This window comes from Rhinoraja longicauda, chromosome 12 (assembly GCF_053455715.1).
Source record: "Rhinoraja longicauda isolate Sanriku21f chromosome 12, sRhiLon1.1, whole genome shotgun sequence".
NCBI classification, from domain to species: Eukaryota; Metazoa; Chordata; class Chondrichthyes; order Rajiformes; family Arhynchobatidae; genus Rhinoraja; species Rhinoraja longicauda.
Genome location: NC_135964.1, coordinates 23,741,661 through 23,755,130, shown reverse-complemented (window position 1 = coordinate 23,755,130; position 13,470 = coordinate 23,741,661). Strand labels below are relative to the sequence as shown.

At 41.9% G+C, this 13,470-nt stretch overlaps 1 protein-coding gene across 6 annotated transcripts in view; it reads left to right on the top strand.

Moving 5' to 3' along the window:
• The window catches only part of bcor (BCL6 corepressor), a 279,901-nt gene that overhangs the window by 101,211 nt on the left and 165,220 nt on the right, over nt 1-13,470 (top strand). Inside the window, exon 1 of one of the 6 annotated variants that reach the window (XM_078409193.1) lies at nt 3,336-3,439. The exons of the other annotated variants lie outside the window; for them this stretch is intronic. Within the exon in view, the coding sequence (XP_078265319.1) occupies nt 3,374-3,439 (66 nt within the window). The 5' untranslated portion in view covers nt 3,336-3,373. Of the gene's footprint in view, nt 1-3,335; nt 3,440-13,470 lie in introns of those variants that run through there. 6 annotated transcript variants of the gene reach the window in all.

The following is a 13,470-nucleotide window of genomic DNA, read 5'->3' as shown; positions in this document are numbered from 1 at the left end:
TCCCACATAGGAGATTAGTGGGCAAAATTAGGGCACATGGTATTGGGGGTAGGGTACTGACATGGATAGAAAATTGGTTGACAGACAGAAAGCAAAGAGTGGGGATAAATGGGTCCCTTTCGGAATGGCAGGCAGTGACCAGTGGGGTACCGCAAGGTTCGGTGCTGGGACCCCAGCTATTTACGATATACATTAATGACTTAGACGAAGGGATTAAAAGTACCATTAGCAAATTTGCAGATGATACTAAGTTGGGGGGTAGTGTGAATTGTGAGGAAGATGCAATAACGCTGCAGGGTGACTTGGACAGGTTGTGTGAGTGGGCGGATACATGGCAGATGCAGTTTAATGTAGGTAAGTGTGAGGTTATTCACTTTGGAAGTAAGAATAGAAAGGCAGATTATTATCTGAATGGTGTCAAGTTAGGAGGAGGGGGAGTTCAACGAGATCTGGGTGTCCTAGTGCATCAGTCAATGAAAGGAAGCATGCAGGTTCAGCAGGCAGTGAAGAAAGCCAATGGAATGTTGGCCTTCGTAACAAGAGGAGTTGAGTATAGGAGCAAAGAGGTCCTTCTACAGTTGTACCGGGCCCTGGTGAGACCGCACCTGGAGTACTGTGTGCAGTTTTGGTCTCCAAATTTGAGGAAGGATATTCTTGCTATGGAGGGCGTGCAGCGTAGGTTCACTAGGTTAATTCCCGGAATGGCGGGACTGTCGTATGTTGAAAGGCTGGAGCGATTGGGCTTGTATACACTGGAATTTAGAAGGATGAGGGGGGATCTTATTGAAACATATAAGATAATTAGGGGATTGGACACATTAGAGGCAGATAACATGTTCCCAATGTTGGGGGAGTCCAGAACAAGGGGCCACAGTTTGAGAATAAGGGGTAGGCCATTTAGAACGGAGATGAGGAAGAACTTTTTCAGTCAGAGGGTGGTGAAGGTGTGGAATTCTCTGCCTCAGAAGGCAGTGGAGGCCAGTTCGTTGGATGCTTTCAAGAGAGAGCTGGATAGAGCTCTTAAGGATAGCGGAGTGAGGGGGTATGGGGAGAAGGCAGGAACGGGGTACTGATTGAGAGTGATCAGCCATGATCGCATTGAATGGCGGTGCTGGCTCGAAGGGCTGAATGGCCTACTCCTGCACCTATTGTCTATTGTCTATTGTCTATTATCTGATGCTTACAGCCGAAACATTCTGAAACATGATTATTCAATAAAGACAGGTGCTGGCTCACATGTGGTCTACCTCTTTTCCACATTCCAGTAGCTTGCCGATAATTGATGTTCAGTCTCACTCCTCAATCTTTTCTCTCTGTATGAGATATTAAAGGATGGCTGACATAGCTGGAATAATATAATTTGTATCTGTATCTTCAAGAAAGGAGGATAGATTAAAAAATACCAAATTAATTTTACTATCAAGGCCAATGATGATAAAATGTCAGGCCATTTCTATAAAATGCACAAGATTGTAAACACTTATGAAACAGGAGCACAATTTTCATAGATAACATAATAAATTTAAAAATCAACAAATCAGCAACCCCAAAAAGAATACGAATGCAAAAAAAGCCCAAAGTCCTTTGTGCCGCCGAATAGAGTCCATAATTCATAGTTTAGTTAGTGCTTGAAATGTTCAAGAGCCTGATGGTTGCTGGGAAGAAGCCATAAGATTGTAAGATAGGAAACAGGAGCTTGACTCGGCATTTCAGCCCTGTGGGCCTGCTCCATTAAATAATACCAAAGTGGTGGAAATAGATACCAGATTTGCAAGCATCTGAAAATAACGATCTAGGGTAACGTTCTTCTATAATGGAAGTGTAAGCCACTACTTCACATAGAACAGAAGGAATGTGAATATTCAAATGATAAGAACAAATTGTCGGTACAGCTGACAAGCTTGGTAATCGAACATAGCATATGGTCTGATGGAGTCAAACATCCCTGACTATCAAGCTTTGAAAAGCACAGGCCATTATGTTTCAAAGACCTCTGGTCCAATATTCGTGACGTTTGAACTAATATGTAGGCAATCGGAGTTGAGATCCTGCCGTAGCAGTTGCAAAATCAAAGTTTGTAAAATCTGCAAGTGAATGTTTCCATGAGTAAATGCCACATGAAATTGCCGGATTGCCATTAAAATCTAATTGGCTCAAAAAAGTCAAACAAAAATAAACGGGCGTCCTTACTTTGACCGGCCTACACGTTTCTCGACTCCCACACAAAACTGACTGTGAACTGCTCTCTGAGGCGCCCGTGCACGTACTCGGTCGCATAAAACCACTGCTCTTTCAGAAACGGTCGCATAAAACCACTGCTCTTTCAGAAACACAAGATGATCGCTGCTTGAAAATGAATGCACATCGTATTTCCATTCATGGCACGACGCTAACATGGGAATAAGGAGGGAAAAAAAGGATAGTAATCATTTGTGTAAGATATTAACCGAATAAGACCTGCTCGAAACACTCGACATTTCGCCAGCATTCGACGGTTGCCAGCTTTTGAAGGACTGGACTCGACAAATAAATCAATAAGATATAACCCATCACCTAATGTATGGTGTTTATTTGTGTAGCCTGTGCTCTTTATGATGCGATTTGAAAATTCAGTTTCCCAAGGATTGAGACAGGGTTAGAAACTTGAGCTCAAGTTGTGGGCGAATCGGCTGGTGAATGGGCAGCCGCGTTCACGTGACTATTTTGTTTCGCTTTATTGCATCTAATTTATTTCCCGAGGCCACATTCTTGAAGGCAGGAAGTAGCAGTCAGGCCCGAGACTCTTCTGTTCCAAGATAATCCTGGTGGAGGCTGTTGTTGCAAAAGACAAGCGGCGTTAGAACTTCAGAGATTAGCCCGACGAGCTGCTAATCTTTTTTTTAACTGGGTGGGGAGCTGGGAGGTTGCTTTTTATCGCTGCAGCACCATTGCACGGGATGGCTTTCTCCAGGCGTCTTTGAGAAGCGGCCGTAATGCTCCAGCTTTCTTTTTGTTAGCATATTTTTCTTTGCATACCGTTTCATTTTTGCAGGCATTTAAAAAAATCTAACGTATCAAGGATGAAGGGGCAATTGGGAGATAATCTCCACTCTCTCAAGTTAGACCTATAAAAAAAACTCGCGTTATTTGAATTGATCTCAACAAATTGTCGGAGGGGCAGGAAAAGACCGATTTCGCTGTTCTGACTGGTGAATGATGTTGGCAGAGCCTCAAATGTTGGCTGTGTGTGGGAGGCACACTTCGGTCGACGATCGCCCTACGAATGCATCAAATGCACAGGAGCCATAAACGGAGGTTTATATTCCTCCAGCGAAACTTAAGATCTGCATCCTGGACTTGCCTGGCTGAATCGTTTTCCACAGTGATCCTGGAGATGGACTCGCAAGCAGTCCACCGAGGCTGCGCAAGTGCGGCCCCGAAGCTTCGCAGAAGGAACAAGGTGACATGACCCATACTATATTCTCGTATACAAGCTATTTTGATTTAACCTTCACCCACTTATACAGAAGGTACAATTCGGGATGCTGAAGAAATGTTAATGTCGCATGACTGATATCAGATTGAGAACACGGCTAAATCCGTTTGCCTTCCGATGTCACTTTTACTAATTGTAGGATTTAGTGAAAATAATGTGAAGCATTTTGTTTTTGAGATGGGAAATGTAACCCTGGCTGTAAATTTGAAGGCCTAACTTCCAAGCACGAGTAGCATTTCCCCCAATTGTTGGAGAAAGAATCCATTGTCTTTAGTCCCCACTGTAAACTCCATTCACTTGACATTGACCTTGGTCGTTGTCTGAGACTGAAACAATCCACGTAGTATTCATGTTCTATTTGACCCTGAGTTTCCAATTTTTTTCATGGGAGGGAGTGCAGCGTAGGTTCACCAGGTTAATTCCTGGGATGGCGAGATTGACATATGATGAAAGAATGGGTCGACTGGGCTTGTATTCGCTAAAATTTAGAAGGATGATAGGGGATCTTATAGAAACATATAGAATTCTTAGAGGATTGGACAGGGTAGACGCAGGAAAAATGTTCTCGATGTTGGGGCAGTCCAGAACCAGGGGTCACAGTTTAAGAATAAGGGGATAGGCCATTTAGGACTAAGAGGAGGAAAAACTTTTTCACCCAGAGAGTTGTGAAGCTGTGGAATTCTCTGCCACAGAAGGCAGTGGAGGCCAATTCACTGGATATTTTCAAGAGAGAGTTAGATTTAGCTGTTTGGGCTAAGGGAATCAAGGGATTATGGGGGAAAAAGCCAGAATGGGGTACTGATTTTGGATGATCAGCCATGATCATATTGAATGGTGGTGCTGGCTCGAAGGACTGAATAGCCTACTCCTGCACCTATTTTCTATGTTTCTATGCTGCTGAAGCCACCTACTCCCATCTCCAGAACATTGCCTGACTCCCACCTCCGCCTCATTTTGTCTCCTATGCAAACCCCCATCCATGTCTTTATTGTCTTGAGATTCAACTAACTCCTTGCCAGACAGCCAGTCACCTTTCACCTGCCCTGAACTGAGCAGGAGACACAAGAAATTGCAGGTGCTGGAATCTTCTGCAAAAAAAACAAAAAACTACTGGAGGAACTCATCGGGTCAGTCAACATCTGTGGAGGGAAATGGACAGAGTGTTCAGACTGAAGAAGCGTCTGGACCAGAAATGTTGTCTAGTCCATTTACCTCCACAGATGCTGCCTAACTCTCGAGTCACTTCCATCCGTGTGGACAGTTGGCTTCCATTTTAGCAATTAAAAATTCTTATCCTTGTTTTCAAATCCTTCCTAAACTGCACTCCATCCTATTTCTAATCTGCTAACGGTAGAACAAGTTCACAAGTTATAGTAGTAGTATTGGGCCATTCAGCCCATCGAGTCTACTCCGCCATTCAACCGTGGCTGATCTCTGCCACCTAATTCCATTTTCCTGCCTTCTCCCCATAACCCTTGACACCCATTCTAATCACGAAATTGTCTATCTCTGCCTTAGAAATGTCCACTGACTTGGCCTCCACAACCCTCTGTGGCAATGAGTTCCACAGATTAACTACCCTCTGACAAAAGAAGTTCCTCCTCACCTTTTTAAAAGAATGCCCTTTAATTCTGAGGCTATGACCTCCGATTTTAGACTCTCCCACCAATGGAAACATCCTTTCTACATCCACTTCATCTATGCCTTTCATAATTCGGTAAGTTTCAATGAAGTCCCCCCTCAACCTTTTAAGCTCCAGCGAGTAGAGGCCCAGTGTTGTCAAACGCTCATCATATGCTAACCCATTCATTCCTGGAATAATTCTTGTAAATCTCCTCTAGACCCTTCCTCAGATATGAGACCCAAATTTGCTCAGTACTCCAAATGCGGCATGACCCGCACCTTCTAGAACCTCAGCATTACATCTGTTTTTGTATTCCAATCCTCGTGATAAAAATGCTAGCATTGAATTTGCCTTCTATTTTATCCTCTGAGCCTCTGAAATCTCGCGGACCATCAACATTGGCCACAAACATTTGCCAGATTCAATCCCTCTTTGAACTCTCGTTGTCGCATCTTACCCTTCCATATCTGTATCTTTCTCTCCCCTGATACTCAGTCTGAAGAAGGGTCTCGACCCGAAACGTCACCCATTCCTTCTACGCAGTGATGCTGCGTATCCCACTGAATTACTCCAGCATTTTGTCTCTATCTCCTCCATTATTGTCAGTCAACAGTTTGGAGTAACTCCACAGGTCCTTTCCATATCTTTCACTCTTCTCTTTAAAGGTCTTTCTATAAAACTTAACTCTTTGACCAAGGCGATTAAGTAAACCTTGGGATGTTTTACTTTGTTATATGTGCAAATTGATATAAGGGCCCAATCTTGGTTCATGACCGTATAAAGCTGGCATTGGAATTGTGATAAATTGGTACAATAGCACAGCTGAAGAAGAAACCGACATTTGTTGTCCAGTTGTAATCCGAATCATTTTTGGAAGGTCTCATTACAATCTTCGGATTAGTTAGGTCAGGCAGCGAATGAGCACGGCCCTCTTGCCATCTTGCCGGTATTTGCCATCTTGGCATTTTTAATTACAGAGGTTATTGTTTAGTGTCAGCATTGTATATTTTTGTTCATTTTTTTCCGAGGACATTCGCTCATCATAGGTATATGAATGCACCTACTTAGAGCAACAGCTTTATTATTCCATGCAAAATAGTGACTGCTCAGACGGTATGTTGCTAATTTAATGCTTTATAAATAACAGGACGGGAAACTCCCGACCGAGTGGAGAGGCGTCTCACGTTAAGCATTTCTGAAGCATAACTCCTTGCAATCCCGCGGCTGTCTGTTGCGTTGGTTGCATAGGAGGTATTGCGTCTCTGCCCTTGGTAGGATCCCTGTGAGCAGGAGGTGAGACGCAGAGCGCTGTAACTGATCTCTATTCATCAGTTTCCGTCTGAGACGTTGCTCAGCTCGAGGGTCACCCGGGGCAGGGGAGTGGTAAACTAAGCCGAAAACGGATAATTAATCTGCATCAGAGGGGCTAGCGGCTGACACGACTTCGGCATCACCAGGGTTTTGCAAACTGTTTTTAATAGTAAGCACCACAGTGTCTACGGAATTGCGCGTGTTTTCTTTCGGTGTTAAAGCAGCCACCAGAATCAAAAGGCGAAATCTGCAGGGTTAGGTATGGAGTGTGAGATGTACGTTCGTGCAAATGATGTACTGGAGCATACAGTGGGTTTCTGATGCAAAATCCTTCATTCTTTAATGAACTGAAAGCCGAAGATTGAAGACATTGTATTTCTGGCTGCGTGGTTAAGTGTTTGAAATCACTCGTCTTTTTAGAGGCAACCTATTGGGTTAATTCCACAGGCGACATTTCTGTTGATCATTGCAACTTCTGCAAAATGTTAGTCTTTAAGTGATAAACGCGCCGAACTGCAAAGAATAGGATTTGCATGGGTATAAAGTTCTACAATTAAAAACACCGCCGCGCGCCCTGCTTATCCCATCTTTCTCAGCCAACCTGTTTCAAACACGACGCTCGGTTGTTTGGAATTGAATGCATTTGGTCTGAGGACTTCATTAGTTCAGTGGGAAATAGCGAAGCCTACTGTGATTGTATTGGTTAGGGTTGTTCTTTTTATCGTTGACGATACCCCGAGATCTTTAATTCATGCAATAAATTATAATAAGGATTCCGGGAACTCTGCACCCAGGACCAAAAATGTAAGATTACAAACGGAGCCTGGAGATAAGTTTGCACTTTGCGATTGTTTCTGCGCTTCATTATTGCAGGACACAGTTGAAGAATGTAGAAAGTGTCATTAACTTTTGTGAGAAGCAGAACAATTACTAGTGGATCTCGCTTATCATATAGATCTATCATTTTCTGAATTCGACACCAGTTTGCTGTCCAATATGAACATAGATTTTCAATTCTTTAGTACTTCACATGTAAGATAATCAAAAATGTTATTAAATATTAAGGATAACAAATAATATTTTAGTTATTCAAATAAATTAATCTGTGAAGAAAACAAATTGTCACTTCATTTTTTGCCCTGACTCTATTACCTCTTCAGAAAGTGTTAATTCATTTACCATATATGTCATGCATACAGCATGGAAACTGGCCCCTCTGCCTAGCTTGTCCCTGCTGACAAGACACCCATTTAAGACAGGCTATTATAAGAAAATAACTGCAGATGCTGGTACAAATCGATTTATTCACAAAATGCTGGAGTAACTCAGCAGGTCAGGCAGCATTTCGGGAGAGAAGGAATGGGTGACGTTTCGGGTCGAGACCCTTCTTCAGAAGAAGTCTGAAGAAGGGTCTCGAAACGTCACCCATTCCTTCTCTCTCGAGATGCTGCCTGACCTGCTGAGTTACTCCAGCATTTTGTGAATAAGACAGGCTATTTGTCTGTTTGGCCCATATTCACATAAATGTTCTCTATCCATGGACCGATTCAAATATATTTCAATTTTTAAAAATTGTACCTGGCCCTACTAAGACAGGAGTCTCGAGGAGTTGGCGGCCTTTCCTGGAAACCGGCCCGGCACTTCATGCCGCGGGCATGGCGCGGACTTTAACATCGGAGTGCGATCCTTTAGCGAGGATCGACTGTGGAGAGCTCCAACCGCGGGGCCTGTGGACTTTAACATCGAGAAGCCAGAGAACATCGCGGTCTCTGGTAAGAAGAGGCCGACTCGGGAGCTCCATGCCGCGGAGAGTTTTTCAACCGTCCCGACGCGAGGAGTTTCGATCATCCCGACACGAGGGCTTCAGACAGTCGGCAGTGGCGACTGCGGATGGTTCCACAGCCCCGACCATGGGTGAACAAAGAGGAAGATGCTTGAACTTTATTACCTTCCATCACAGTGAGGAATGTGGAATCTGCCGTGGTAGATGTTTATGCTAAATTTTATTTTATGTGGCTGTGTGTCATGTTGCTTTTTACTTAGTATGGCTGTATGGTATCTCGAATTTCACTGTACCTTAATTGGTACATGTGACAATATATTGATCTTGAAATCTTGAACTATTTCATCTGGCAGCTCATTCCATATACAAACCACTCTCTGTGTGAAAAAGTTGCCCCTCAGGTTCCTATTCAATCTTTCCTCTCTCACTTTAAACCTATGTATTCTAGTTCTTGAATCTCCAACCCTGGGGCCAAGACTGTGTATTAACCCTATCTATTCCCCTCATGATTTTATACACCTCAAAGAGCCTACTCTGCTTGAAGTGATAAAGTCCTAGCCAATCAAATCTCTCCCTATAATTCAGGCCCTCATGTCCTGGCAACTTCCTCATGAATCTTCCTTGATCCCTTTCCAGCTTAATGACATCTTTCTCATTGCAGGATGACCAAAACTATACACAATACTTCAAGTGCTGCCTCCCAATGTCTTGGACAGCTGTATCATAATATTGCAACTTCTGTAATCAATTCCCTGACTGATGAAGGCCAACATGTCAAAAGCCTTCTTCACCATCCTATCTACTTGAGGCACCACTTTCAGGGAATTGTGTACTGTGGATCCCTCTGCTCAACAACACTTCCCAAGGCCCTGCCTTACATTCCCTGTGAAGTTGCTGCCCTGGGTTGACCTCAAAATGCAACAGTCCACACTTATCTGGATGAAACTCTATTAACCATTCCTTGACCCACTTGCCTGGATGATTAAGATCTCATTGTAATTCTTGATAACCATCTTCACTGCCAACAATACCACCTATTTTAGTGGCATCTGCAAGCTTACCAATAGTCCCTCGCGCATAATCATCCAGATCGTTCATATCATATCATATCATATCTGAAGAAGGGTCTCGACCCACCCCCGACATCAGTCTGAAGAAGGGTCTCGACCCGAAACGTCACCCATTCCTTCTCTCCCGAGATGCTGCCTGACCTGCTGAGTTACTCCAGCATTTTGTGAATAAATCGATTTGTACCAGCATCTGCAGTTATTTTCTTATACGTCTCCCATTCCTTTTCTCCTGAGATGCTGCCTGACCTGCTGAGTTACTCCAGCATTTTGTGATACCTTCGATTTGTACCAGCATCTGCAGTTATTTTTCTACATATCATTCATATGGATGACAAACTGCAATAGGCCCAGCATTGATCCCTGAGGCATTCCACTAGTCACAGTCCACCAGTCCAAAAAATAATCTTCCAACACCATCCACTGCTTCCTACCATAAAGTCAATTAGCTCTGCCGGGATCCCATGTGATCTTACCTTCCAGAGCGATGTAACATGCAGAACCTTGTCAAATACTTTGCTGGTCTATATAGGCTACATCTACAGCCCTGCCCTCATCAACCTTCTTGGTTACTTCTTCAAAAAAAGTCAATGAAATGATCCATGCGCAGAATTATGCTGATGACCCCTAATAAAACTCTACTTTTCCAAATGCTTATATATCCTATCCCTCAAAATCCTCGCCAGTAACTGGCCTACTGCAGATATTAGACTTACTGGTCTAGTTCTCAGATTTTTTTGCAGCCCTTCTGAATGAGAGGCATTAACCACACTTTAATCTTCTGGCACCTCACCTATGTCTAATGATGATTCATATATCTGACTCAGGATTCCTGCAATTTCTTCTGTAGCTTCCCAGTGCCCTTGGTGTAAATATTCTTGCATAGCTTTACTTAAATGCTACTTTGAAGCATGGTCAAGAGGATGGTGTCAACAGGCTCCTCATCAGGAGGCATATCCTTTTGTGTAGGATCTTTAATATTGCTTGATGTCATAATATATTTCACATAGTGCTGTCAAATAAAACTAGATCCCGAAGTCGATATAAGGAAATGTGACGAAAAATCTATGGTATAGTGCTGGTGATTTGTTTTCAATTTGTCATGCTGTTTGGCCAATGAATTCATTGGATGGTGAGGTGTAAGTGAAACTGGTTATCATCAGCATTGATATGGGAACTGATCATGTTCTTTAGGGCAAACACATCACAGGTCGCATTAGACTAAGGAATAGGGGTTTAAAGGAGAGCCAATACCCTAATTAGACATCTAAGAAAGCAACTAATGAATGAAACAGCCCAAGTACAGAGTTGAGGCATTGAAGGAGGATAATGCGATTGACCATGTCAAAGTCGTGGGGAAAATAATTTACTAAGACAATTACAGTCTCCTAGGATATTATGTGTGACTTTAAGAGTAGTTCATTTCTATGTGGGGTCCAAGTTTGATTGAGGGAGGGAAGGGGTAGGGCAGGTTGTTCAAATAGAGATATGTGGAATAGACGATTTAGGTTTGGGAACTGAGTTGAAAGCATTGCACTTGAAGTTAATCATGTTAGCACAGGCACTTTAAGTATCATTGAGTAGTGAACAAAATCGGAGCGAAGACTGACTTGTTGCATCTCCAACCTGCAAAGACTAATGCCATATTAAATGATTACTCTGTCACTTGATGGATATTCCCAGGATCAGTTAATTCAATAGAAACTGGTGATTGAAGATGGAACCCTTTTGGCAGACATGGTCTATTATGACCCTGTGTGGTGTATGAAATTGATATGATATTGTGGAAACACCCAACATGTATTTATAATTAATATTGTTAATCGGTTATGATTTTGGAACTTTATATTCTAGTTCCCTAATGCACATTATTTTCAATCCGAGTTGAAGATTTGTAAATGTTTGATAGGCCTGTATTATTATTGTAACTTGATGTCACATATTAATATTTTTGATAGGATATGGTAAATCGCTTTGGATATAGTTTCTGTTTATTCATGTTATTGACATTAACTTATTCATTTTGGGGTCTCCCCTATAACTAATGAGAGTCTTTAATAGAGAATTGTCACCCTTGATTGTTAGTTAATTCCGGGTCTCCTTTGTATTTGACTGAAAATGTGAGTTGGCACATGAGTTAGAAGCTTATTTACTTGTGGGGAATCACAGAACATCTAGATTCTGTACATAAAAGTGCACATTTCACCAGTTATAATCAATCCACTCCAAAGACGTACACGTTTGTAGGTTAATTGACTTCGGTAAAGATTGTAAATTGCCCCTAGTGCATAGGATATTGCTAGTGTATGGGGATTGCTGGTTGGCGTGGACTCGGTGGGCCAAAGGGCCTGTTTCCATGCTGTATCTCTAAACTAACCAAGAATAGGATGTCTCATAACCAAGATTCCTCTTGTTGCGCTTCACTCTGCAGCTGATCTCAACTTTATTTGCAATGCGATGTTACGCTTTAAGTGACCATTATAAATGTTGTTGATATATCTTGTCATTCAAATATTATTATCATCAATTTCTAAATGTAAAGATCTTGGTCACACCTGGCTCATATGAACTATATGCATAGAATGATATTTTTGCCATTGCATGACTATTATGCTCACTAATATGTAGTGTTGCGCACCTGGTTGATGTCAAGTTTCATTTGCAACTAAAATTAGTGAGTGTATAGAAAATATTATGATAATTGAATGAGAGAAGGAATGGAAAATTTCAGCTTGATGATCATCCACAAGAACAGAAAAAAGTTAGAAGGAAAACAAGTTGTAAGATGTAGTGACCCATCAGCTCCTCTTGCCACTTTTTGCTCCTGGCCTCCATCCTATCACAGATTTACCTTAGATTAGTTTAGAGATACAGCGCAGAAATTGGTCCTTCGGTTCACTGAGTCTGCCTGACCAGCGTTCCCCGGGTACTTGCACTATCCTACACACACTAGGGACAATTTACAATGATACCAAGCCAATTAACCTACAAACCTGTACGTCTTTGGAGTATGGGTGGAAACCAGAGAAAACCCACTCGGGTCACAGGGAGGACAAACAAACTCCATACAGCCAAGCACCCGTTGTCTGCTCTACTCCTCTCCTCTTTTTTCCTTGGCTTAACATCTGTTTTACTTCAAACGTTTCCCAGTTCTGACAAAAGGTTATCAACCTGAAATGCAAACTCTGTCTCTACTCACAGTTGCTAACTGGCCAATGAGCATTTCCAGCAATTTTTAATTGCGGATTTTCGGCATTTGTAGTATTTTAGCTTTCTGTAGTGGATTTGTTTGGTACCTACAAACTGCTGACCAATAACACGTGATGATTTTAAGTAAATTGTAGAGCATAATGCAAGTAGATTGGCAGTGGGAATACTTGTAAATGAAATAATGCTAGTAAAAAAAATTCAGAAGCAATTTTTAAAAATGCCAGCAAATGGTCCACATTCTGCGTCTGAAGAAGGATTTCAATCCAAAACATCACCTATTCCTTTTTCCAGAGACGCTGCCTGACCTGCTAAATTACTAGAGCATTTTGTGTCTATCTTCGGTGTAAACCAGCATCTGCAGTTTCTTCCTATGCCACTTTTCTGCAGTTGTTTATGCAGGAAACTTAATAAAAAAAGCTATTTACAGCTGCTAATCTTATTCTCCTCATCCGAATATAACAATGTGGTGAAAATCTGTTTAACTGACAGTTGGAAATCTATATAAAACTATGAATATAGGTATAGAATTAAAAATTAACAACAGCCACAGGTCAGATGACATTTATGAAGTTTATAGAAGGGGGAGGAAGTTGATGCAATGTTTCAATTAACGCATGTGACCATTTTTGCAATAAATGTCTCATTGCCAACCAAATCTTTGGGCTACATGTAAATATTAAGCAGCATTTTCACTTGTTTTACCCCCCCATCCATTTAAGATTATCACTGTTGTTTACCATTTTTTCCCAATCAAACATCAAAGGCACTTAGTGAGATAATATATCATTTGCCTTCTGCTGCTCCCGCCTGGAGTGATCTGCAATGCTATATTCTCTTTCTCATTGTGCACCTGCATGCTTAGTTTTGAAGTAAAACTAGGATTAACTGTGATCAAAAATAATGTCTATTGAAATCTTTGTTTTTTCAATAGTTTTCTGTCCATTTCATAGATGAATATTGCCATTACCATTTCTGCAGGAATTATATCATCAGGAGAAAT